Raw genomic sequence first — 27,412 nt, forward strand, 5'->3', positions numbered from 1 at the left:
TTTTGATAATTTTGTGTCATTTTTAGTCATTTTTGCCTCTATTTTTTGTCATTATCACTACCATCCCTATCAGTGTTACATTATGCATATATAATATGTTCTTATAGTGCAGTTTGTAGTTTGGCTCCTTTGACAAAATATTAACTTGTTTTGTTTAATTTATCATCACAACTGGACAAACAAATGATAAAAAAAACATGTTTATTGTGGAGTTTTAAATGTGCCAGTCGTCATATTTTGATCTTCACATTTCATCGTCAGACAGAAAACCAGTTAAAGTCAAACTAAAAACTGTCTGAAGTGTTTTTCTCAGACGAAGCTGTCCCTGTTGAAGGTCCTGCCGCTGCTGGTTGCTGTCCTGGTTGCTCTGGTTGCTGTCCTGGTTGCTCTGGTTGCTGTGGTTGCTCTGGTGGTTGCTCTGGTTGCTCGACTCTTCCGGCCCTCGTAGAAAAGGGGCGGGCCCAGCGTGAGCCTGGAGGCGGAGCCTGGCAGCATGTAGGTCCTCCTGGTCCGGGCTGAGGCGTAACTGTGACCTCGCACAGACTTTCCTCCAGAACTGACACACAAAATACACAATTTATTATTATTTATTATCTCTAATCATCTAGTGGAGCAGGAAAGTTGATAAGAGGTGGATGAGGTGTATTTACCTGGATGGTAAACCTTCTTTAGCAGAGAAATACGTCATGACGGAGGCTCCACAGATCAGCAGGATGGAGCCGCCCCAACCCACGAAGACCGCAGCTCCAAGTTCAAACCTGACGACCAGAGAGAGAGACAAAATGAGCAAAAAAAGACGCAAAATGAGCAAAAAAGACATAATGAGCAAAAAAAGACAAAATGAGCAAAAAAAAGACTCAAAATAACAAAAAAAGACTCAAAATGACAAAAAAAAGACTCAAAATTAGCAAAAAAAGACACAAAATGACCAAAAAAAGATGCAAAATGAGCAAAAAAAGACTCAAAATGACAAAAAAAAGACACAAAATGAGCAAAAAAAGACTCAAAATGACAAAAAAAGACACAAAATGAGCAAAAAAAGACTCAAAATGACAAAAAAAGACACAAAATGAGCAAAAAAAGACTCAAAATGACAAAAAAAGACACAAAATGAGCAAAAAAAGACGCAAAATTAACAAAATAAGATGCAAAAAAAGACGCAAAATGAGCAAAAAAAGACGCAAAATGAGAAAAATAAGACAGAAAATGACCAAAAAAGACATAACCCAGATGGGCGTATGTAAAGCCAGCTAAAATTTCATAATTCTAAGTTAGTTGAAATAAAGTAATAACAAAAAATATTTGGCCAACTTTTTTGGTAATTTTGTGTCTTTTTTTAGTCATTTTGTGTCTTTTTTTAGTCATTTTGTGTCTTTTTTTGGTCATTTTGTCTCTTTTTTCATGTTACTAAGTATGTGAAGGTCCAGCTGAGGCTGTAGTAGGAAAGGTGCTTGCCCAAACAATATAACAAAATGAAAGATATGGATACATTAAACTGTTATATCACTCCCAGGAAGCTTGTTATAATATAATAATATAATAATTCTACTTCTTCTTGATTCATACTCACTTCTGAGCTCTGAAGTTTGGATCCAGGAACTCTGTGATGACTTTATTTGCCCACCAGGAATACGTGATCATCCCACAGAATCCTGTAGAGAATAAACTGTGAACACAGCTCCTAATAATAAAAACATCTGAATATATATTAATGTTTTACCTGAGACCAGGTAGGTGATTCCTCCAGCGAAGGTGACTCTGGCGTTGGCCACTTCTGATCCTCCTATTTTGGTGCATTTCATCCCAACGAGAGTCAGAACGCCACCGAAGAACCCGGTGATGACGGCGCAGACCGCCAGCGCTCTGCAGGCGTGGAGGAACGCTGGACAACACAAATATTAATATTTATATCAGTAAATATTAATACTAATATTAGTAAATATTAATCAACCATTTAAAATACTTCACCTGCAGGAGTTTTCTATTTTACGACAAAAAAAAAATCCTCTTTAGATCAAATTCATCAAGGGACTGTATGTGAATTATATATATATATAAAGTTAAATTATTTAATATATTGTATTGTACTTATTAGGGCCTCGGGGCAATCGCACCGAGCACTGGTCCCATCCAGCAATATCTGTAGGGACCAGTGCTGCACTACTGTTATACTGTGGATTTCTTCTTCTTCCTCTTCCGGACGCAATTTCGTCCCGCTACTAGTCAAAAAACAAATTATATATCAAAATGTGCGGTTTGATCGAGATCGGTGTGCTATTACTTTTCTCTACAGAATACGAATTTTTTGCGACGTAAGTCGCGAAAAACTGCCCAAAATTTTGCATTGAAATGAATGGGACGGCCGAAAGAAAATGAGCAAAAAAGAACATTAATTGAAGATTTTCAGACGTCTACTTCTCCGGCATAATTTCACCTAGAGACTCCATTTAAACTTTAAACAGTAGACACAAGTCTTGTGTATCGGTGTATTAATCCACGTTTCGATAGGTCATATAGTTTTTTATCAATCCCTGTTCAATGACCATGATCATTTTTGGAGAAATTCTGAGATTATAATGGGTGTGTATTGCACGGAATGTTCGTGTCAGAGTGTGTGATGTCATCGCTCAGAGTGTAGAGGGAGAGAAGAAACTGTCAAAAAATAAATTTGAAAACTGCGCTCCAGGCCGCAAATTCCACTCTACAGAAATAATTTATACATAGAAACGTAGGAAAATTAGTCTTCTCCCTCACAATCCTCTGGTAAAGCTGTCAGAGTTATAGTTTGGGCGTAGGACGCACAGATGATCCACCAACACCACCAACAGCCTCATTGGGTCCCATATTAAAAACGCAGGAAGATTTCGAAAAAAGGGATATGGAATAGTTTTTTTAGATCGCTCTAACAAAGCTATTTTTTAATTTTTCTTAAAAAAAAACATATGTAGACGTTCAGGAAGAACTCAGGACGCTCAAAGTGAAGTCGGATCAATGATAGGTATTATGGTTTTGCCAAAAATGCTTTCTGTTCAAGGCCAGAAATTCCAGTCTGTCCACCTCTGGCTGCTGTCACTCTTTCATTAACAGGTGTCAGTTAATTCTGTTGATTGCTTTGATCTTTGATGTGATTACAGTTACAGATACACACACACACATGCACGTAAGCACGCACACTCCTCACACATGCATACACATGCCTCAAACGCACGCACACACACACACATTAACTTTATGTGATTTTAATTTTACACACACACATTTTGAGGTTAAAGGGCATAGTTTGAAATCTCTGAAGAATCTCATCATAGTGTACACACACCGGCAGTAGCCCCCGTGGCCCTTTCAAAATTTCCTCAAAGGAAATTTTCTAGTTATGTGTATCCTACCAGGTAGAGCCAGCATGGAGGGGTAGTCCTTGCAGTCGGAGACCTCTATATGTTATATTAAATAATAAATATTAATATTATTGTATATCCTACCAGGTAGAGCCAGCATGGAGGGGTAGTCCTTGCAGTCAGAGACCTCTAGATGTTATAATTAATAATAAATATGAATATTAATATGTATATCTTACCGGGCAGGGCCAGCATGGAGGGGTAGTCCTTGCAGTCTGAGACCTCTACATGTTATATTAAATAATAAATATGAATATTATTATGTTTCCTACCAGGCAGGGCCAGCATGGAGGGGTAGTCCTTGCAGTCGGAGACCCCGGTGGTGTCGGAGATGCAGTCCTTCCACAGGTTGGAGTAATAGTTGGAGGTGGTGAGGACGATGCTGCCCACCTCAGAGAAGGTCCAGTACTCAGTGGGCAGCGTGGAGCAGACCAGGATCCACCCACACAGACAGGACACGAAGCAGCCCACCTCCAGGTACATCACCACCGTACGGTACTTCATCATGGGGGTCTCTAGTATCTCTCTGGGTTCTTTACATGCTAGAGAACCCTCTGTAGAGTCTAGAGGGAACCTAACGTTTGTCTCAGCGTGAGAACGACTAACAGCTCTGAGGTTTGTTGTTGTTGGTGTTTTATCTCTGAGATGGTTTTGTCTCGTCAGCGTCTCTTTGTTCCCACAATCACACTCACATGTTCCTCCTCCTGCTCCATGATCACATGCGCAATCAAACACTTTCACCTTTTTATTAGTTTCCGACTTCAAAAGAGTTCATCCGAAAAATATGTAAAATGACAAAAAAAAGACACAAAATGACAAAAAAAATGTGTAAAATGACAAAAAAAATGTACAAAATGACTGAAAAAAGACGTAAAATGGCCAAAATAGACACAAAATGACAAAAAAACATGTAAAATGCCAAAATAAAAACACAAAATGACCAAAAATATGTAAAATGACAGAAAAAGACACAAAATAACAAAAAAAATATGTAAAATGACAAAAAAAGACACAAAATGACCAAAAAATTACTAAAATTACAAAAAAGACACAAAATGACCAAAAAAAATATGTGAAATGACAAAAAAAAGACACAAAATGACCAAAAAAAAAAAAGTAAAATGACAAGAAAAGACACAAAATGACCAAAAAATTACTAAAATTACAAAAAAGACACAAAATGACCAAAAAAAATATGTAAAATGACAAAAAAGACACAAAATGACTAAAAAACACATGTAAAATGACAAGAAAAGAGACAAAATGACCAAAAAATATGTAAAATGACAGAAAAAGACATAAAATGACCAAAAAAATATGTAAAATGACAAAAAAAAATACAAAATGACAAAAAAAAATACAAAATGACTAAAAAATATGTAAAATGACTAAAAAAAGACACAAAATGACTAAAAAAATATGTAAAATGACAAAAAAATTTACAAAATGACAGAAGGAAGACGTAAAATTACCAAAAAAGATGAATATTGCCAAAAATAAAAGTCTTAAAGTTACCAAAAAAGGACATAATTAGGTATTATATTATAAGTAAAAATTTATCAGTCAGGATATTTTATTACATTATTGGGTTTTATTATAAAAAGACGACTAAACAGAAGACACAAAATGACCCAATATATGTAAAATTACCAAAAAAGGACATAATTAGGTATTATATTATTGGTAAAAATGTATCAGTCAGGATATTTTATTAAATTATTGGGTTTTACTCCATTTTTGATTGAGTTCAGTGCAGATTTTATTATATTATGAGGAGATGATTAGATTGTAGTTGTGACTCAGAGTGAAACATTACCTCATCGTTTTATTGTTTTCTGTGCAGAAACTCTGTTTATGTAGAAACAGTCAGCAGCAACGTCTGAATGATAAAAACCAGCCGGACCAGTCAGGAGCTGCTGCTGCACACACTCACAGCTGAGGAGGAGGAGGAGGAGGAGGAGGAGGAGGAGGAGGACACAAATTGACCCAAAAAGACACAAATTGACCAAAAAAAGACACAAAATAAACAAAAAAGACACAAATTGACCAAAAAAAGACACAAATTGACCAAAAAAAGACACAAAATGACCAAAAAAAGACACAAATTGACCAAAAAAAGACACAAAATGACAGAAAAAGACACAAAATGACCAAAAAAAGACACAAAATAAACAAAAAAGACACAAATTGACCAGAAAAAGACACACATTTGGACAAAAAGATTTGGAGTCTGCACGTCTGTTCGTATGGATATGAAATTATACCTTTTTTATTTTACATAATATTTATAATTCTAATATCATTGCCACAAAATATTTGGAGTTTGGTTGATGATGAAATATGCTTCAACTCTCAAAACAAATTAGAATTTAATTGGCAGAAATGACAGAAAAAGACACAAATTGACAGAAAAAGATACAAAGTGACCACAAAAAGATGATGGAACAAAAGAAATAATACAATAAATTGTCAAGAAGAAAAATAATAGAATTTCAAAATAACAAAATTAATTATATATGTGTAGAATTAGATTTGGAGTCTGCACGTCTGTTCTCATGGATATATAAATTATACTCTTTTTATTTTACATAATATTTATAATTTTAATATCGCCACAAAATATTTTTGATTGTTTGGTTGCTGGTGAAATATGCTTCAACTCTCAAACCAAATTATAATTTAATTTCAGGATGTAAAAAAGATGTTGATGAAGTTTCCACCACAACAGAATAAAAAAGAATCCTCTGCAGATAAATTAACATTTATTAGATGCATAAAACAAACAGGAACACATTTACACAGATGTTTCCAGTGTTCTTACACTCTTTAACAGCTTTATATCCATGCAGAGACACTTTTCTCTCACATTTAATGTAATCTTTTACCTTTCAGGACTAAAGTTCCCGTCTGTATTTAGAGTGTGAAGGTCCTGGAAGCTTCCTACCAGCTCACACTGTTTACTGTCTACAGAGCAGATCAGCTGCTGGTTCATGTTGTTGTTTCAGTGTTACAATAATGATTAATATCCACACATTATACAGGAGCATCTCAATACATTAGAATATCATAGAAAAGTTTATTTATGTCAGAAATTCAGTTCAAAAAGTGGAAATAACACATTGTATAGAACCATTACACACACAAAAAGACACAAATTGACCAAAAAATGACACAAATGACACAAATTGACCACAAAAATACACAGGCTGACCAAAGAAAGACATAAATTGACCTAAAAAGACATAAAATGACAAAAAAGACACAAATGGACCTAAAAAGACTGAAAAAAATGACCAGAAAATATGCAAATTTATCACAAAATTACCACAAAAAGACAAATTGACCACAAAAAGACACAAATTGACCCAAAAAAAGACATAAAATGACATAAAAAGACACCAAATTGACCACAAAAAGACATAAAATGACCAAAAAAGACACAAATTGACCAAAACAACAAAAAAAAATTGACCAAAAAAAGACACAAAATGACAAAAAAAAAAAGACAAATGGGCCAAAAAAGATGCAAATTGACCAAAAAAAGACACAAATTCACCAAAAAAGACACAAAATGACATAAAATAAATGTTTGTAGCACAGTTTTAAATAGAAAACACTGAATTTTTGTCTTTCTACAGATTGATGAGTTGAATTTTAAATCCTCAGATAATTAATGAACATGAGTCCGTCTGGTTTGATCAGATAATTTATTAAAAGAGTCCGTCTGATGGATCAGATGTAAGAGTTTTTAATGAACGGCGTCCTCTCGCTCCGCTCGCTGCCCGACAGAGACGACGGCGTCCTGCTGCTCCTCGACCCCGACAGACTGGACACCGAGGACCTGGAGGACACGCCCGACTCAGACCCTGACCCAGACCTGGACCCTCCAGACCCTCTGGACCCCCCAGACCCTCTGGACCCTGCAGACCGCTCCGACCCCCCAGACCTGGCCGTCCTGCCGGTCTTGGAGGACCTCCCCGACCCGGCCGTGGTTCCTGACCTGGAGGAGATCCCCGACAGGTCGGAGCGGTCGGACTTGGAGGACACGGAGGACTTGGAGGACAGCTCGGACACGGAGGACACGGAGGACACTTTGGTCTTGGAGGTGATCCCGGACACGGAGGACAGAGCCGTGGTGGACTTGTTCTGCTCCAGGTCTGGGAGAGGCTGCACCGTGATCACCCTGGAAAGACAAAATTACCACAAAAAGACACAAAATTACCACAAAAAGACACAAAATGACCAAAAAAAAAGACAAAATGGCCAAAAAACCCCACAAAATGACAGAAAAAGACACAAAATGACAGAAAAAGACACAAATTGACCACAAAAAGACACAAAATGACAGAAAAAGACACAAATTGACCACAAAAAGACACAAATGACCACAAAAACACACAAAATGACCAGAAAAAGACACAAAATGACCAAAAAAAGACACAAATTGACCACAAAATGACCAAAGAAAGACACAAATTGACCACAAAAAGACACAAAATGACCAAAAAAGACACAAAACGACAGAAAAAGACACAAATTGACCACAGAAAGACACAAATTGACCACAAAATGACCACAAAAACACACAAAATGACCACAAAAACACACAAAATTACCAAAAAAACACACAAAATTACAAAAAAAACACACAAAATTACCAAAAAAACACACAAAATGACAGAAAAGGTCACAAAATGACCACAAAAACACACAAAATGACCAAAAAAACACACAAAATGACCAAAAAAAGACACAAAATGACCAAAAAAGACACAAAATGATAAAAAACAGACACAAATTGACCAAAAAAAGACACAAAATGACCAAAAAAGACACAAAATGACAGAAAAAGACTCAAGTTGATCACAAATTGACCAAAAAAGACACAAATTGACCACAAAAAGACACAGAATGACCCAAAAAAGACACAAAATGACAGAAAAAGACAAAAAATGACCACAAAAAACACACAAAATGACCAAAAAAAGACACAATGACAGAAAAAGACACAAATTGACCACAAAATGACCACAAAAGCACACAAAATGACCTAAAAAGACACAAAATGATAAAAAAAAAAAGACACAAATTGACCACAAAAAGACACATATTGACCACAAAATTAAGTTATAACTCACTGAGGGACTTTACCCACATCTGCACACTAAAAACTGACTCATTATTATTATTATTATTATTATTAATAACTCATTCTGCTGCTGTTTATGTGTAGTTATTTATTCGTATGTTCTCACGTTGTGGTTCCTCCACAGAGCGGCCTGCAGACGGACCAGAGGTAGAAGAATCCTCCGGTGGCGTGGAAGGAGGAGCCCACCCAGCCCAGGAAGATCGGAGTACCCAGGTCGTACCTGTACAGGTAACAGGTTACTAAAGTTACTCAAACAGATAACAGGTTAATTATTATTTTAACCAGAAGAGTTCAAACTGAGCCAGTAAAAAGTGTGTTTTCTTACTTGAGTCCATCAAAGTCTGGGTTGAAATATTCCACTGAGACGTATTCTGCATAAACAGCGTAGCCGCAGATCGAGAGCAGACCTGAGGGGAGAGGTCAGGAAACACAAGTCAATAAATAAGACAATGAAGCAGCATTTATTTTATTTTATTTTATTCATTATTTTAAAATTGTATTTAATTGATTTATTTTTCTTTAATTTTATTTTTTAAATTATATTTATTTATTTATTTATTCTGTCTTTCTTAATTTTAATTTATTTCAAATGTTATTTATGTCTATGTAAAATGACTATAGAGACAAAAAGCAACCAAAAAGTCCATTAAAAGAAGAAAAAAAACTCCACAAAACTACCAAAAATATAGAAAATATCTATTCTGGGAAACAAAACAGCTACACATTGATACAAATTACCCAAAAAGATGCACAAAATGTCCAAAAAAAAGCCATGAAATGGTTAAAAAGAAGGTTAGTTCTGCACTCATTAATTCATTAATCCCTCCTCTCATTGTTTACCGCTGACTATATGGTCTCTCCTCTCATTAATTAGTTAATCCCTCCTCTCATTGTTTACCGCTGACTATATGGCAGCACCCTCCAGCGTAGATCTTCTTGTACTTGGATCGATCTTTCCCTCCGAGGAAGGTGCACTCCATCCCCAGCAGGCTGAGGACGAAGCCCAGCATCCCCAGAGACAGAGAGGACATCAGGAGACCCCGCACGATCTGGATGTGACCTGAGAAAACACAGAGAACCAGAGAACCAGAGACACAGGTACATGAGAGAACCAGAGGAACGTTACAGGAACCTTTTAGACTCTCCACCGACCCGTTTTTAGCTCTTAAATGCATAAAAGGACAGCTTGTGTTTATTGCATCGAGGCTTTTTGACTTTGTCAGGAACTTCTATTTAACAAAATAAAACAAAAATCAATTCCACTAAATTATAAAATTCCCTGGTGAAAATTATAACAATTTTGATGTGGGTTTGGACTCAGTTATAATAATCATATAATATATTATAATATAATATAATATAATATTATACAGTAATATTATAATATTTAGTGCCAAAAGTGCCTTAAATCATAAACACACTTTAGCTCAATAAGACAACAGTCCACTGACAACCATTATTATTATTATTTTTTTTTTTTTTTTTAATTTTATGTCTTTCCTTTTTTTGTTTTCTTTCCTTTTTTGTCTTTCTTAATATCAATTTTAATAAACATATTTCTTTTTTCTTTCTTTTTCTTTTTTATTTATTTTTATTTGTTTATTCATCTTAATTTTCATTTAATTTATTTTTCCTTCTTTCTTAATTTCTCTTTTCTTTCTTTTCTTTTCGTTCTTTTTTCTTTCTGACTTTCTTAAATATCAATATAATATCAATAATATATCAATTTTTAATAATATAAATAATAATATCAATTTTTTCTTATTTTTGTATTTATTCATGTTAATTTTCATTTCATTTATTTTTCCTTCTTTCCTAATTTTTACTTTATTTCTTTTCTAGTATTTTTTTCATTTTCTTTCTTTTTTTCAATTTGAAAAATTAATATATTTATTTATTAATTTCTTCCTTTTTTTCCATTAAGGAGTTATAAATGAGTCCTACCCTCTACGGACCAGAGAACGGGGTAGTCGTAGCAGTTGCTGACAGCCGTGGACAGGTCTTTATTTTTATTTTATTTTATTATTTTTTTCCATTTCATTTATTTATTTATCTTAATTTTCATTTCATTTATTTTTCCTGCTTTCCTAATTTTTATTTTCTTTATTTCCTTTCTTTTGTTTTTTCTTTTTGTCTTTCTTAATATAAACTTAAATGTATTATATACATTTATATATAATTTTTTTTCTTTATTTTTCTTTTTTCTTTTTTTAATTTCTTTTTTTACATTTTCATTTAATTTATTTTTCCTTTTTTAATTTTTTTCCTTTCTTTTCTTTCTTTTTTTTCTTTCTGTCTTAATATCAATTTAAATATATATATATATATTCTTTGTTTTTTTTCTTTTTTAGTTTATTTATCTTAATTTTAATTTCATTTATTTTTCCTTCTTTCTTAATTTAAATTAAAAAAAATTATATATCTTTATTTATTTATTTTTTCCTTTTTTTTCCATTAACAAGTTAGCTGGCAATCTAGAGAATATTAGGTATAAAATCCACATCTTACCTTCTACAGACCAGAGAATGGGGTAGTCGTATTATTTATTTTATATTATATTTATTATATAAATGATCGTCCTACCCTCTACAGACCAGAGAACCGGATAGTCGTATTATTTATTTTATATATTTTATATTAATAAGGTATAAATCAGCTGTTCTTACCCTCCACAGACCAGAGAACGGGGTAGTCGTATTATTTATTTTATATTTTTATATATATATTTTGTATTTAGGAGGTATAAAATGATCATCCTACCCTCTACAGACCAGAGAACGGGGTAGTCGTATTATTTATTTTATATATTTTATATTAATAAGGTATAAATCAGCTGTTCCTACCCTCTACGGACCAGAGAACGGGGTAGTCGTATTATTTATTTTATATTTTTTTATATTAAAGAGGTATAAATCAGCTGTTCTTACCCTCTACGGACCAGAGAACGGGGTAGTCGTAGCAGTTGCTGACGGCGGTGGAGTCGGTGAAGCAGGACCTCCAGAGGCTGGACCAGTACCAGGCCACCTTGATGATGGAGGAGCCCCCCATGCCCCCGATGGACGTGATCTTCCAGCCCTCCATGGCCATGGTGCACGCCACGAAGATCCATCCCAGGACCGTCATCAGGAAGCCCCAGATCTGCACCACGCGCACCTTCATCCTCTTAGTTTAATAGATCCAGGAACCTGTTTTAATCCTTTAACCAGTCCTGATCCAGGTTCTTCTTCTGTCTGCAGACTCCAGAGAACCAGAGAACCAGAGAACCAGAGGACCAGAGGAGGACCAAAGGAGGACCAGAGAACCGGAGGAGGACCAGAGGAGCATCAGGACCAGATCAGGTCTGTTATCAGGGTTTGTTTTGTTGTTTTCAGGTTTAGTTTGTCATGACGGTGAGAGTCTCGAGTCCTTCAGGTTCCCACGAGCTGCAGAGACGTGAGAGTGCTGAGCTCAGCGTTTATCTCCAGTTACAGCAGCACTTTATTCTTAGAAATCACCAGGAAACTTCAACAGGTTCCCCAGTTCAGTCAAAACCTTTATTTTAGACACAAAATTACCACAAATAGATGTAAAAATGACTTAAAAAGGCACAAAATTACCAAAAATGTATGTAAAAAATTACCAAAAAAGATGGCAAATGACCAAAAATAGATTTAAAAATGGCTATAAAAGACAAAAAATGACCAAAATATGACAAAAAAAGACACAAAATGACCAAAAATAGATGTAAAAATTACTTAAAAGGGCACAAAATGACAAAAATGTATGTAAAAATGACGAAAAAAGGCAGAAAATGACAAAAAATAGATGTAAAAATGACCAAAAGAGACACAAAATGACCAAAAATAGATTTAAAAATGGCTATAAAAGACAAAATATGACAAAAAAAGAAACAAAATGACCAAAAATAGATGTAAAAATGACTTAAAAGGGCACAAAATGACAAAAATGTATGTAAAAATGATGAAAAAAAGGCACAAAATGACCAAAAATAAATGTAAAAATTACCCAAAAAGATGCAAAATGACCAAAAGTAGATGTAAAATGATTTTTTTTAAACACAAAATGACCAAATATAGATGTAAAAAACGACCAGAAAATGACACAAAGTTACAGATATCACCACCAAGCTTCCTCACTTTGTTATAAACATTAAGACAATATCTTTTTGCATCTGCAAGTTTTCTGAAATGTTTTGTTTAGATATGCAAACAGTGGCGGTTCTAGATCAATCCTACTGTGTTTAATCAGCAAGGCATATTAAAAAACGGCAGAGATGATATTTAAGCGTTCAAAACCTTTATTTTAGACACAAAATGACCAAAAACTGATGGAAAAATTACACAAAAATGACTAAAAAAGGCACAAAATGACCAAAAAAGACACAAAATGACAAAATATATATATATAGAACACAGAATATTGTGCAGCAGAAATCTACTAAATCTAGTGAAATACACAGAAATGTTTGGATGTTTACATATGCAAATGAGCAGTTAACTCATTAAATATGCAAAAATGTGCAGATATTTGCAGGTCATAAATGTGAATATTGGATAAAGAAAATTTTAAAATTTTAATTTGATGTTGTTGATATATTAGATTCTAAGTTTTTTGCAGAAGGAAATCCAGATATATCCTTTTATTGTTTCATAAATAAGAAAATACTGTCAGAAGTCATAAAAATTGAAGTCATTCATGTCTCAGAAGTTCCAGAATTTATTGTTTTTTACAGGTTTGATGTGTAAATCATTTATATTTGGCAACTTTTTAAATGAGACATGAAGAATGAAGAGATTCACATAGAATATCACTATTTTAATCTGAAGTTTGTTTACTTTTCCTAATAGAAGTGTTCATGAAACATCAGAAAATACCATAAAAAAATCATTTTTTTCATGTTTTTATTATGCAAATATTGTATAAATCAGGGTATGAATGATTTAACCTAGTCAGGAATAAAACTGGTCAGTTAAATATTGACTCTAATTGATTTATTTTTCTTTAAAAAATTTTTTAGATTATATTTATTTATTTATTTATTTACTTATTTATTCTGTCTTTCTTCATTTTAATTTATTTCGAATGTTATTTATGTCTAAATATATTTATTTTTTTCTTTATAAATATCGACTTTTTTCTCTCTTTTTCTTCTTTTTTCTGATATTTATTTTCATTTTTTCTTTTTTCAACAGCTTGATTGCGTTTTAATTAAATATCAACTTACAACGCATTAATCCTAAAAAGTTTTTTTTCCGCTTCCTGTTTATTTAGACTTTATTTCATTTTTGCTTGAATATTGTATGTGCATTGTAAAATGTAATGTTGTAAATGAGGTGAAAAATTAATCTAAACATATAAATTGGTCAATATAGTTTTAAAAAAATCAATAGTTTTTATTTTATGTCACTTTATGCAGGAAAAGAAGAAAACAAAACCACAAAACTACCAAAAATATAGAAAATATCTATTCAGGGACATAAAACATTCATATAGAACATGTAAAACACATAATAACTGACATTTTATACGTGCATATTACACATTTCTTGTCTCTAATTGTATCATATATAGGATATATTTCTATAACGCTGCTTTAGATGTGAACATGTGACCTCTGGTTGTTAATAAAGGAGCTCAGCTGACGTCCTCAGGCTTTAATCTGCTGTTATTACTAATAACTCTAAGCTCTAATAACTGCTGCAGCGTATTAATGAGAGGTAATGAGAGCAGAGGATGAAAGAAAAAGCTGCTCTTTGTTTCTCCGTCCTCTCGGCTTATGACTCATTATGAGTTATTGGAGATATTAGAACTGCTGGAGACTTTAATGTTTCATTAGCACGAGTTAAAAACGGCACAAAGGGACGATTATGTGACTCTCTGACCTCACCGGCTTCTAAAGAACCGGCAGAAAAAGACAAATAGAGTCAAATTATTATTATATTATGAATGTGGTTTCTATTCTGAGAGCTCAGATCAGATTTTGACTCATGGCATGTTGTGATTTTTCCTTTTAAATGTGCATTAATGCTGCTCTCTGCTGGTTGTTTGCAGAAATGTCTGCAGGAATAAAAAGGCTCATCAAACAGGTCAGGAGCTTCTTTATTCTTCTTTATTTAAAACAGTTTTATTATAATGAATTACTGCAAAAAGAGCTTCCAGATTAAAAGATTTACAGGACAAAAATGAATGTATGACATGAAAAAAATAGGAACATGAGAGGTAATTCATAGAGGAGGTGCAGGTGCAAAAATAAAATAAATATGTTGCTATATTAATGCATAAATGTTTTTACATGCTTTTATTATGGAAAAACGAGTGAATTATCCTCAAAAAGAGCTTCCAGATTAAAAGATTTAAAGAATAAAAACTTATATAACTCATATAAATGGAGGTGCAGGAGCAAAAATAAAATAAATAAGTTCCTTTATTGATGCATAAATGTTTTTACATGCTTTTATTATGAAAAACAAGTGAATTATCATCAAAAAGAGCTTCCAGATTAAAAGATTTAAAGAATAAAAACTTATATAACTCATATAAATGGAGGTGCAGGTGCAAAAATAAAATAAATATGTTGCTATATTAATGCATAAATGTTTTTACATGCTTTTATTATGAAAAACGAGTGAATTATCCTCAAAAAGAGCTTCCAGATTAAAAGATTTACAGGACAAAAATGAATGTATGACATGAAAAAAATAGGAACATGAGAGGTAATTCGTAGAGGAGGTGCAGGTGCAAAAATAAAATAAATAAGTTACTTTATTGATGCATAAATGTTTTTACATGCTTTCATTATGAAAAACGAGTGAATTATCCTCAAAAAGAGCTTCCAGATTTAAAGATTTAAAGAGTAAAAACTTATAACTCATATAAATGGAGGTGCAGGTGCAAAAATAAAATAAATAAGTTACTTTATTGATGCATAAATGTGGAGAGAACAGAAGCTCTGATGAGGCAGGTAAAATTTAACTAAAAGGAAAAAACACTTATAAATTATTAATATTTGTGTTTTTCGGGTCAAATTGACCCATTTCAAATATTATATATTTTTTTATAATAATAAAAAATTTAATAAATTAAATAAGTAAAATAAATAAAATGAATAAAATAAATAAAATAAGTAAAATAAATAAAACAAATAAAACAAACAAATACAATTAATAAAAAATAAATAAATGATTAAATAAAATAGTTTAAATTATTTTTTCATGAAAATAAAAAATTGTAATTGTTAAATAACAATTTTAAAAAGGCAATGTCATATAAAACTATTGTATTTTATATGTAGGTATTTCCAATACATACATAAAAAAAAAGTTTTAACATGCATTTATTATGAAAAAAATGAATAAAACAAGTGAATTATCCTCAATAGGAGATTCCAGATTAAAAGATTTACAGGATAAAAACTAATGTATAACATGGAAAAATAGAAAAACATGATGCTCATTCATATAGAGGAGGTGCAGGAGCAAAAATAAATAAAATAAGTTCCTTTATTGATCTCTGATAAGGCAGGGGAAATTTAATTAAAAGCTAATAAATCAAATTAGATGCAACTATGACAGATTAACTCATATAAACCAGATAAAATGCCAATAAAACAGCTTTTAATTATTGAGTTTAAAACTGATAAAAGAACAAATAACGGAGGTGGAAATAAAATACTAAAATGATAATATAAACAAGCACAATCATAATATGTAATGGCAATAAAGTTGAAATAAAACACCATAAAATAATAATATAATAAAGAAATTGATTACACTATCTTAATTAATTTTTAGAAGGCTGAAGATGTGAAACAATCACTCACACTCACATTTTCTTATTTAATTTTCCTTTTTATTAAATCAGCAGCAGTTTGTTCTCGTCTACTGTCTACTTGTGCTTTTATTTTGAAAAACCCTGCAGTATTTCACAGGTTTAAAGCTGTGAGAGTCGACAGAATAATAAGAGAATTAAATATAACTTTGCGTCGCTGAATTTTGTATTTAAAACGTGCAGAAAGTCTCCTTTAATGTGAGATTTAATATTTTTGGTGTTTTTTTTAGTTTTGTTTTAGCTCCATCATCCATCATATCACACCAAATATTAATATACCATTAATAAAGGTTAACTTTCATAGAAAGGCTTGATATTTTCAACATATTTGCCCCTCTGCATCCTTTATAGATCAAATAACATACAATTTCAACTTTTTTCATTCATTTTTACGTGTTTTATACATTTTTATAGCACCCAGACTGTTTTAGGAGAAAAAAGTAGAAAAAAATTAACTTTTTTTTCACCTTTTTTAAGGCAACTCATGACCAACACATTGATATATAATTTTCACATTGTTTTTCATAATTATTGGCCAATTTTAGTCAAATATACAAAATTAGGCCTCATTTGAAGAGAAAAAAAGCAATAAAACCTGAATATTTATTGTTTTTTTCTCTTGAAATGAGGAGCAGCATCACTAGAAATCATGAGAATAGTTTTACACTTTTAAGGGAAATATTAGTGAAAAAAATGATAATTTCTACAGCAGGTTTGATGTTGAAGAAGCTCAGAATACAACAAAGAAATAGTGATGAAATTAGGTCTAAATTCAAGAGAAAAAAAGCAATAAAACCTGAATATTTATTGTTTTTTTGTCTCGAAATGAGGCCTAATTTTGTATATTTGACTAAAATTGGCCAATAATAATGAATAAAATATGAAATCATCAGGGCAAAGGTTCAGCTGGACTCTGTTTGAGGTGTTTGAGGTGTTAATTGGCTGATAATTCACCTGCTGACAGCCTGAAATAACAAGCTGGACGTGTTAATTATCACCAGCATGTTTAATATTTAACTGAGAGGAGAGAAAAGCCTCTCAGAGCTGCAGATTTTACATAATAATTCACATTTTTTCCCACTCTAAGTTCCTCCTGCATGTTATCTGAAAGCTGCAAAACAAATTGACCACAAAAAGACACAAAATGACCAAAACAGTCACAAATTGACCACAGAAAGACAAAAAATTACACATTGACCAAAAAAAAGGACATAAAATGACGAAAAATGACACAGATTGATCACAAAAAGACACAAAATGACCAAAAAAGAAACAAAATGGCCCAAAAAAGACATTAAATGACCAAAACAGTCACAAATTGACCACAAAATGACAAAAAATGACACCAATTGACCAAAAAAAGACAAAAAAGACAGAAAAATGACGAAAAATGACACATATTGGCCACAAAATGACGAAAAAAGATGCAAAATGGCCAAAAAGAAGACACAATCAATGTATTTTATAGTCCAAATGTTACTTGATTGAGTAGTGATGCTGCAAAATGTTGCAGTCATAGTGTTGATGTGTTTAAATCATAGGAATAGTTTGAGTTCATGTGCATTAAAAATATCAGAACTTTTTAAAGGAAATATTCGTGAAAAAATGACAATTTATTCAACAGGAAGGAAGGTGAAGAAGCTCAGAATACACCGAAGAATTAATGACAATAAATGGAAAAATAAAGCACTTTTTTTTACATTTAAGTCTAATTTTAAAGATAAAAACTAACAAAAAGTGGCTCAGGAGATTATAAAGAGAAATAAAAGTGTATGTGTGATGTTTAAAGTGTATCTAGAGGCAGTTTGAAGCTTGTTATTTGGCGTTTTCTCCCGTTTTTCCGTCCCAGCGTGCAACAATCCGTCTATTCTCTGCGTCCCTGCAGCTCTCAGGACACCGGACACTGTTTCCGGATGTAGAAACTCTCTGCCAGCTGCAGACGTAACTCACACGGAGCTTCTATCGATTATAATTCTGAGGTGGAGACGGACGGCCCCGCCTCCTCCCGCTGCGCTCGCCGTCTCCGGGGTCAGACGTGACCTCACGACCCCCCGAGGTCACAGCAGACCAGACCAGAGAGAGAAAGACCTCGTAGTGCACAAACATCAACTCTGTAGCAGGAGATTACATCAGAGACTCACAGGGGAGAAAAGTCTCCTATTCCTTGATATTTGGTCACATTTACAGAACTAAATGCTTATTAAATGTTAACAAAAAAGACATAAAATGACCAAAACAGACACAAAATGACCAAAAAAAGACATAAAATGATGAAAAATGACACAAATTGAACATAAAAAGACACAAAATGGCCAAAAAAGATATTAAATGACCAAAACAGTCACAAATTGACCAAAACAGACACAAATTGACCAAAAAAAGACATAAAATGACACAAATTGACCACAAATTGACCACAGAAAGACCAAAAAAGAAACAAAATGGCCAAAAAAGACATAAAATGACCAAAACAGTCACAAATTGACCGCAAAATGACAAAAAATGACACAAATTGACCACAAATAGACAAAAAATCACACAAATTGACCAAAAAAAGACATAAAATGACAAAAAAAGACACAAATTGACCAAAAAAAAGACACAAAATGACCCAAAAAGAAACAAAATGGCCAAAAAAGACATTAAATGACCAAAACAGTCACAAATTGACCACAAAATGACAAAAAATGAAACAAATTGACCAAAAAAATACATAAAATGACAAAAAATGACACAAATTGACCAAAAAAAAGACAAAAAATGACTAAAAATGGCACAAATTGACCAAAAAATGACCAAAAAGATGCAAAATGACCAAAAAAAGACACAAATTGACCAAATCCTCCAACAAATCTGCTAAAAAAGCTTTAAAATAAATTTCCTTTAATTCCCTTTTCCTATATTTATTCATACTACTACAGGACTATTTAACTTATTAAACATGCTGAAATATATATTTCCCTTATGTATAATAATAAATGACAAATTGTTTCTGTTTGTTGAGCTGCTTTGCAACTAAATAAACTCTGATCTCATTTCATCTTATATGCAAATTAGTGCATATTTAATGAGTTAAAAAGCCTCATTTGCATATCTAAACATAACATTTCAGAAAACTTGCAAATGCAAAAAAATCTTGTGTTAATGTAAAACACAAACCAGTGAAGTTTCCTGCTGAATAACGAAGTAGAATTACATAAATTACACATACAAAGTCTCATATTCCTGAATATTTGGTCACATTTACAGAACAAAATGCTTTAATTTATGTCATTTTTAGTGTAGAAATACAAAAAACATCCAGCTCAGAAAGAGTTCTTTCTATCGTTTATAGAAAAGTTGAGAAACATGCATTAAAATAGCAACTTTTTACATTATTATCAGGGTATAAAAGTCACTCATCCCTTTATATTTAGTCACATTTACAGAACAAAACGGCTTTAAATTATATCAAAAATCCAGCCCAGAAAGTGAACTTCCTGTCCTCCAACAAACCTGCTAAAAATGCATTAAAATCAATGTATTTTACAGTCCAAATGTGAGTTTATTGAGGCTTTATAAGGAGAGACAAACAGGAGAAGCCTGCTGAAGGTGACCGGAGACTTTGAATCGTGTTTGGTGCCAAATCAAATTTCCTGCTGCCTCTAAAAGAAAAAGCAGCTTATCTTTAACATGAATCACTGAGAGAAATGACCCCAGAAAGCAGCCGAACTCAGAGAGATTTACAGCCACTTAGAGCCAATAAAAGCTGTAAACGGACACGAGCTCTTTGACTTCTTCACCAGCTAAAAACCTCCAGCAGCATGTTTCCTGCTGGCAGATAAACTCAACTAAAGTTTTGGTTTTTCTACAAGTTTTCATGTCACATTTAGTGCATCAACTCTTCTTCAGCAATGGTTCAAATCACCACAACCAAGTGTAGTTACATGATTTTACTTTTTTTGCAGAGATTTTTCAGATTCTTCAACATTTTTAATGCAATCTTTTGTGTTTACTGGGTTTTTTGTGTGTTTTTTGGAATTTTTTTGTTGTGTTTTTATCTGTGTTTTTGTATTTTTTTTGTAATTTTTTGTGGTTTTTGTGGTTTTTAATGTGTGTTCTGTGTGTTTTTATGTTTTTTTGTAATTTTGTGTGTGTTTTTGTGTTTTTTTTGTTTAAAAAAATGTTTGTATGTGTTTTTATCTGTTTTTTGTATTTTTTTTTCTTTAATTTTTGTGGGTTTTTTTATGTGTGTTCTGTGTGTTTTTTTTGTAATTTTTGTGTGTGTTTTTGTATATTTTTTATGTGTGTTTTGTTTTATTTTGTTTTAAAAAATAAATGTTAAAAAAACGTTTTATTTGTTTTTTATTTTATGTGTTTTTTGGGGGGGGTTTTACGTGGTTTTTTTTTGTATTTTTTGTATTTTTTGTGTGTGTGTTTTTTGTGTTTCAAACTGTTGATCCAGTAATTCAAAATGATAAAATAATAATGAGGTTGTGCTGAAAAAGATGATAGCAGCATGACATGGTGATCATTATTTAAGTTGCATAAACAGGCAGAATGAAAAAAAGAGTCAAAAACCAACAAAATAGCCCCAAACTCCAAAGAGTTAATGCAGAGGAAGTTGACAAATTTGAACCAAAATCTCCTGGACTTCAGAGGTTTAAAAGGTGAATGTTGTCCTTTAGTTTCTGCTGACTGATCAATAAGTTTCTGCTTTAGTTTATCACACGTAAGCGTTTCTTCCAAACTGCCGCGGCGGCTCTGCTGCCTCCTTCTGCAGGCTGCCGACCGGCTTCTTCTGCTTGTTGCGTGACGTCACAAACGATGCAGCTCCAGCGTACGAATACTCCGCTCTGCAGGGAGAAAGAAGCAGTAAATGAAGCAATAAATACAGCTATGCATGCTTTGATTAGGACACAGTAAAGCTGCAGAGCTAAAATCTCTCTTTTCCTCTCTGCTTTCTTGCTGTTTTGCCTTTTAAACAACAATCAGACTCAGTTATTCTCTGCAGAAGTGCCTTTCACTTGCATTCTTTCTAACGGCCAGCAGGGGGCGACTCTGACTCTGACTTCATTTATTACCTCAATTAACAATTTCCTCACAAGTTTATGGTCTCAATCTCTAGTTTCAAGCCTTCTTCAGTACAACAGGATGTTTATTTTTATAACTTGAATACTTTTTAGCATCATTCTGGATCTTAAGCTGTTCTGCACAAGCTCTGGTTGCAAAAAACTAAAAACTAAAGTACAAACTAAGACTAGCTGCTAATTTTAACTAAACAAACGGGTCAAATTGTCGTACATAATGGCACTTTTGTCATGATTGATTGTACAGAGTGCAACTTAATGCCACATCAAGCATCAAATCTCTGTAAATGACCTGCATCCTGCTCAGTTTTCTTCATATCTTCACTCCTTTCTGTATCTTCCAGACTAAACAGGACACACTGGTAACAAATGTCTGATTAAAGATGACCAAAAAAAGACGCAAAATGGCCAAAAAAGACACAAATTGACCAAAAGAAGACATAAAATGACAAAAAAAAAACACAAATTGACCAAAAAAAGACATGAAATGACAAGAAATATGCAAAATGACCAAAAAAAGATATAAAATGACAAAAAAAGACACAAATTGACCAAAAACAAGATGCAGAATGGCCAAAACAAAGATGCAAAATGGACAAAAAAAGTCAAAATGTACCAAAAAGACATGAAGTGACAAAAACCCCCACAAATTGACCAAAAAAGATGCAAAATGGCCAAAAAAGACGCACATTTACCAAAAAAGATGCAAAACGGCCCAAAAAAAAAGACATGAAATGAGAGAAAAAGATACAAATTGACCAATAACAAGATGCAAAATGGCCCAAAAAGACAGATTTACCAAAAAAAAAGACACAAAGTGACCAAAAAAGACATAAAATGATAAAACCCCGTAGGATTCCTGAAGACTTCTCTCCATTTTCTCTCTTTCTGTTATTGTGTCATAATGGCACTTTTGGCTTTAATTGATCGTTCAGATTGCTAAATTAATGCCACAACAAGCATCAAATCTGTGTAAATAAGATGAATCCTGCTCCGTTTTCTCCACATCTTCCCTCCTTTCTGTGTCTTTAACTCTAAACAGGACGGACTGTTAACAAACGTGTGATTAAAGATTCACCAGCAGAGAAAGTGAGCATTCTTTGAGTCAAGGTGACTTTAATTCCTCCTGTAACAAAGGAAACATTCATTCTGATCAACCTGCTGATCTTCAGCTTCAGCAGCTCAGAGACCAGATGCTGAGAGAGATTCTCAAACCGTTGGAGTCATTTTTTAAATGTAGTGGTTTACTGCTGATCCAGATCAGATCTGCTCCCAGGCCTTGTTCCTGCTGACAGATATGAGATCAGTGTGTTCTAAAGTGGAGCCACCTGCCTCAAAAAACACATAAATTGACCAAAAAAAGACATAAAATGAGGAAAAATGACACAAATTTTCCAGAAAGATGCTAATTGACCAAAAAAAAGACACAAATTTGACAAAAAAAAGACATAAAATGAGGAAAAAATGACACAAATTGACCAAAAAATGACATAAAATGAGGAAAAAATGACACAAATTGACCAAAAAATGACATAAAATGAGGAAAAAATTACACAAATTGACCAAAAAAAGGCATAAAATGAGGAAAAATTACACAAATTTACCAGAAAGATGCTAATTGACCAAAAAAAAGACACAAATTTGAGCAAAAAAAGACATAAAATGAGGAAAAATTACACATTAAAGAGGAGTAACCTGCCTCATGCTGGAGCCTTCAGACAGGGACAGACAGAAGACCAGTCCTCCCAGCATGCACAGCACCGAGCCGGACCAGCCGATGAACAGAGCCGCTCCCAGCTCAAACCTGCACAGGGAACACAGATACAGATGGTTAGAGATCTGTTAGAGATCTGTTATAGATAGTTATAGATGGTTATAGATAGTTATAGATGGTTAGAGATAGTTATAGATGGCTAGAGATCTGTTATAGATGGTTAGAGATATGTTATAGATGGTTAGAGATCTGTTATAGATGGTTAGAGATATGTTATAGATGGTTAGAGATCTGTTATAGATGGTTAGAGATATGTTAGAGATAGTTAGAGATAGATATAGATGGTTAGAGATCTGTTATAGATAGTTATAGATGGTTAGAGATAGTTATAGATGGCTAGAGATCTGTTATAGATGGTTAGAGATCTGTTATAGATAGTTATAGATGGTTAGAGATAGTTATAGATGGCTAGAGATCTGTTATAGATGGTTAGAGATCTGTTATAGATGGTTAGAGATATGTTATAGATGGTTAGAGATCTGTTATAGATGGTTAGAGATATGTTATAGATGGTTAGAGATATGTTATAGATGGTTAGAGATATGTTATAGATGGTTAGAGATCTGTTATAGATGGTTAGAGATATGTTATAGATGGTTAGAGATCTGTTATAGATAGATATAGATAGATATAGATGGTTAGAGATCTGTTATAGATAGTTACAGATAGATATAGATAGATATAGATGGTTAGAGATCTGTTATAGATGGTTAGAGATATGTTATAGATGGTTATAGATCTGTTATAGATGGTTAGAGATATGTTATAGATGGTTAGAGATCTGTTATAGATGGTTAGAGATATGTTATAGATGGTTAGAGATATGTTATAGATAGTTAGAGATAGATATAGATGGTTAGAGATCTGTTATAGATAGATATAGATAGATATAGATGGTTAGAGATCTGTTATAGATGGTTGTAGATAGTTATAGATGGTTATAGATCTGTTATAGATAGTTACAGATAGTTACAGATAGTTATAGATGGTTATAGATCTGTTATAGATAGTTACAGATAGTTATAGATGGTTATAGATCTGACTGGTTTATATTCAGGAGGCGGAGCTACATAAAGAGGACACGCCGGACAAAAGCTCCACATTTTCTCCACATTCTCTCCATCACCATAAGTTTCAGTTTTTGGTGGGAGCCACTCAATCTAGATTGTGGATCAGAGATGGCAGCTATATAAAGTCTATGAAAACCAGTATAACCAAAAAAGACACAAAATTACCAAAAAAAGACATAAAATTACCAAAAAAGACACAAAATTACCAAAAAAAAATATCCTATAAACTCCCTTCTGGTCCTATAAACTCACTTCTGGGCCACGAAGAGCGGGTCGAAGAAGTCGGTGGTGATCCTGTGAGCGTAGATGGAGCAGGCCGTCAGACAGCAGAGACCTGAGGACAGAAATAACTTTAACACATTCTGTCTGAATCACAGAGAAAGATGATAGTAGAGGTCATAATTATTAATAAATACCGCTGAGGATGAAGTGGAACCCCGACAGGACGGTAAGACGAGCCTTGATGGTCTCTGATCCTCCGATCTTGGTGCACTTCATCCCGATCAGAGCCAGGATGGATCCAAAGAAACCCAGACACACAGCGGCTATCATCAGACCACGACACACCTGGATATAAGCTACAGAGACAGAGAGAGACAGGGAGAGAGAGACAGGGAGAGAGACAGGGAGAAAGACAGCAGGGCTGGAGTCAAGACCACCTGAACCAAGACCAAGACAAGACCAAGACTACGGTGACAAAAATGACACAAATTGACCACAACAAGACACAAATTGACCAAAAAATGACATATAATGACAAAAAACTACACAAATTATTCAAAAAGACATATAATGACGAAAAATGATACAAATTGACCAAAAAAAGACATAAAATTACGAAAAATGACACAAATTGGCCACAAAATGACCAAAAAAAGACACAAAATGACCAAAACAGACACAAATTGACTAAGAAAGACATACAATGACAAAAAATGACACAAATTGGCCACAAATTGACCAAAAAAAAGACATAAAATGACAAAAAATGACACAAATTGACCAAAAAAAGACATAAAATGACCAAAACAGACACAAATTGACTAAAAAAGACATAAAATGACAAAAAATGACACAAATTGACCACAAATTGACCAAAAAAAAGACATAAAATGACAAAAAATGACACAAATTGACCAAAAAAAGACATAAAATGACAAAAAATTACACAAATTGGCCACAAAATGACCAAAAAAAGACATAAAATGACGAAAAATGACAGAAATTGACCAAAAAAAGACATAAAATGACAAAAAATGACAGAAATTGGCCACAAAATGACCAAAAAAGACACAAATTGACCAAAAAAGAGACAAAATGATGTGTGTAGTAAGAGAGGACAGATAGGGAGTGTTTATCTGCTCCAGAGTCTGAATCAGAGCATCATAAACGTGAGTTTGGTTCCTTTGGGGAACGGCTGTTTTAAACCAAAAGGAACATTTTCTGTGAGCAGTGAGTGAGGACAGACAGGAAATGTTTATCTGGAGCCGTTTGTTCCTCTCAGCTGACTTTCTCACATTGCCTCATTGAGACGCATTAGGAGGCAACGTGTCCCCAACATGTCCTTTAACTCTGCGTCTCTGTGTCTCTGTGTCCTTTAACTCTGCGTCCTGTTGTGGACCAAGTCGTCTGTGACTCACACAGGAAATATCAGCTGGCTCATGTTTACAAAGCTGCTCATTCATGCAAACACACAACCTGATCAGCTGCATGAGGACGGATACATGTCCCACTGCAGAGACACATGAAGACAGATACATGTCCCACTGCAGAGACACAAATTGACCAAAAAAGACATAAAATTACCAAAAAAGATACAAATTGACCAAAAAAAGACATAAAATGATCAAAAAAGATACAAATTGACCAAAAAAGACACAAAATGACTAAAAAAGAAGCAAAATGGCCAAAAAAGACATAAAATTACGAAAAATGACACAAATTGACCAAAAAAGACATACAATTACCAAAAAAAGATACAAATTGACCAAAAAAGACATACAATTACCAAAAAAAGATACAAATTGACCAAAAAAGATACAAATTGTCCAAAAAAAGACATAAAATTACAAAAAATGACACAAATTGACCAAAAAAGACATAAAATTACCAAAAAAAGATACAAATTTACGAAAAAAGACACAAAATGACTAAAAAAGAAGCAAAATGGCCAAAAAAGATGCACATGAAGACAGATAAATGTCCCACTGAGACACATGAAGACAGATAAATGTCCCACATGAAGACAGATAAATGTCCCACATGAAGACAGATAAATGTCCCTCAGAGACACATGAAGACAGATAAATGTCCCACATGAAGACAGATAAATGTCCCTCAGAGACACATGAAGACAGATAAATGTCCCTCAGAGACACATGAAGACAGATAAATGTCCCTCAGAGACACATGAAGATAGATAAATGTCCCACTGAGACACATGAAGACAGATAAATGTCCCACTGAGACACATGAAGACAGATAAATGTCCCTCAGAGACACATGAAGACAGATAAATGTCCCACTGCAGAGACACATGAAGACAGATAAATGTCCCACATGAAGACAGATAAATGTCCTCAGAGACACATGAAGACAGATAAATGTCCCACTGCAGAGACACATGAAGACAGATAAATGTCCCACATGAAGACAGATAAATGTCCCTCTGAGACACATGAAGACAGATAAATGTCCCACTGAGACACATGAAGACAGATGAATGTCCTCAGAGACATGAGGACAGATAGACTCACCGTCCAGGGCCAGCATGGACGGGAAGTCCTTGCAGTTGGACACTCCGGTGGAGTCGGTCACACACGTCTTCCACAGGTTGGACCAGAAGGTTGCCGTGGTGATGACCGTCCCGTCCACGGAGGACACCTTCCAGTAGTCGGTGGGCAGCGTGGAGGACACCAGGATCCACCCGGAGACGGACAGGACGAAGGCCACGATCTCCGTCAGCATGTTCCCCATCGCTCCACAGACAGAGAGGGACTCTGAGGACTCTGAGGACTCTGAGGGCTCTGAGGACTCTGAGGACTCTGAGGACTCTGAGGACCAGGACTACCAGGAGCACATCATTCAGTGAGTCTGAGAGGAGGAGGAGGAGGAGGAGGAGGAGGAGG

The 27,412-nt window shown here is 33.7% G+C and overlaps 3 protein-coding genes across 3 annotated transcripts; all 3 read right to left on the bottom strand.

Moving 5' to 3' along the window:
* Positions 1 to 309: 309 nt before the first annotated feature.
* On the bottom strand, positions 310 to 4,066 carry cldn10d (claudin 10d). Its single transcript, XM_059328322.1, has 5 exons — positions 3,668 to 4,066; positions 1,721 to 1,882; positions 1,571 to 1,652; positions 651 to 758; positions 310 to 556 (listed from the first exon to the last, which is right to left on the bottom strand). The coding sequence occupies exons 1-5, from the start codon at positions 3,900 to 3,902 to the stop codon at positions 310 to 312; spliced, it is 834 nt and encodes a 277-aa protein (XP_059184305.1). The 5' UTR covers positions 3,903 to 4,066.
* Positions 4,067 to 7,121: 3,055 nt separating this feature from the next.
* cldn10e (claudin 10e) lies at positions 7,122 to 11,703 on the bottom strand. Its single transcript, XM_059328208.1, has 5 exons — positions 11,472 to 11,703; positions 9,443 to 9,604; positions 8,870 to 8,951; positions 8,651 to 8,764; positions 7,122 to 7,578 (listed from the first exon to the last, which is right to left on the bottom strand). Exons 1-5 carry the CDS (start codon positions 11,701 to 11,703, stop codon positions 7,128 to 7,130), a joined length of 1,041 nt encoding a protein of 346 aa, XP_059184191.1. The 3' UTR covers positions 7,122 to 7,127.
* Positions 11,704 to 21,076: 9,373 nt separating this feature from the next.
* Positions 21,077 to 27,260, bottom strand: LOC131962920 (claudin-10-like). The gene is made up of 5 exons (XM_059328026.1): positions 27,041 to 27,260; positions 24,701 to 24,862; positions 24,537 to 24,618; positions 23,140 to 23,244; positions 21,077 to 21,206 (listed from the first exon to the last, which is right to left on the bottom strand). Exons 1-5 carry the CDS (start codon positions 27,258 to 27,260, stop codon positions 21,077 to 21,079), a joined length of 699 nt encoding a protein of 232 aa, XP_059184009.1.
* Positions 27,261 to 27,412: the final 152 nt, after the last annotated feature.

This window comes from Centropristis striata, chromosome 24 (assembly GCF_030273125.1).
Source record: "Centropristis striata isolate RG_2023a ecotype Rhode Island chromosome 24, C.striata_1.0, whole genome shotgun sequence".
NCBI classification, from domain to species: Eukaryota; Metazoa; Chordata; class Actinopteri; order Perciformes; family Serranidae; genus Centropristis; species Centropristis striata.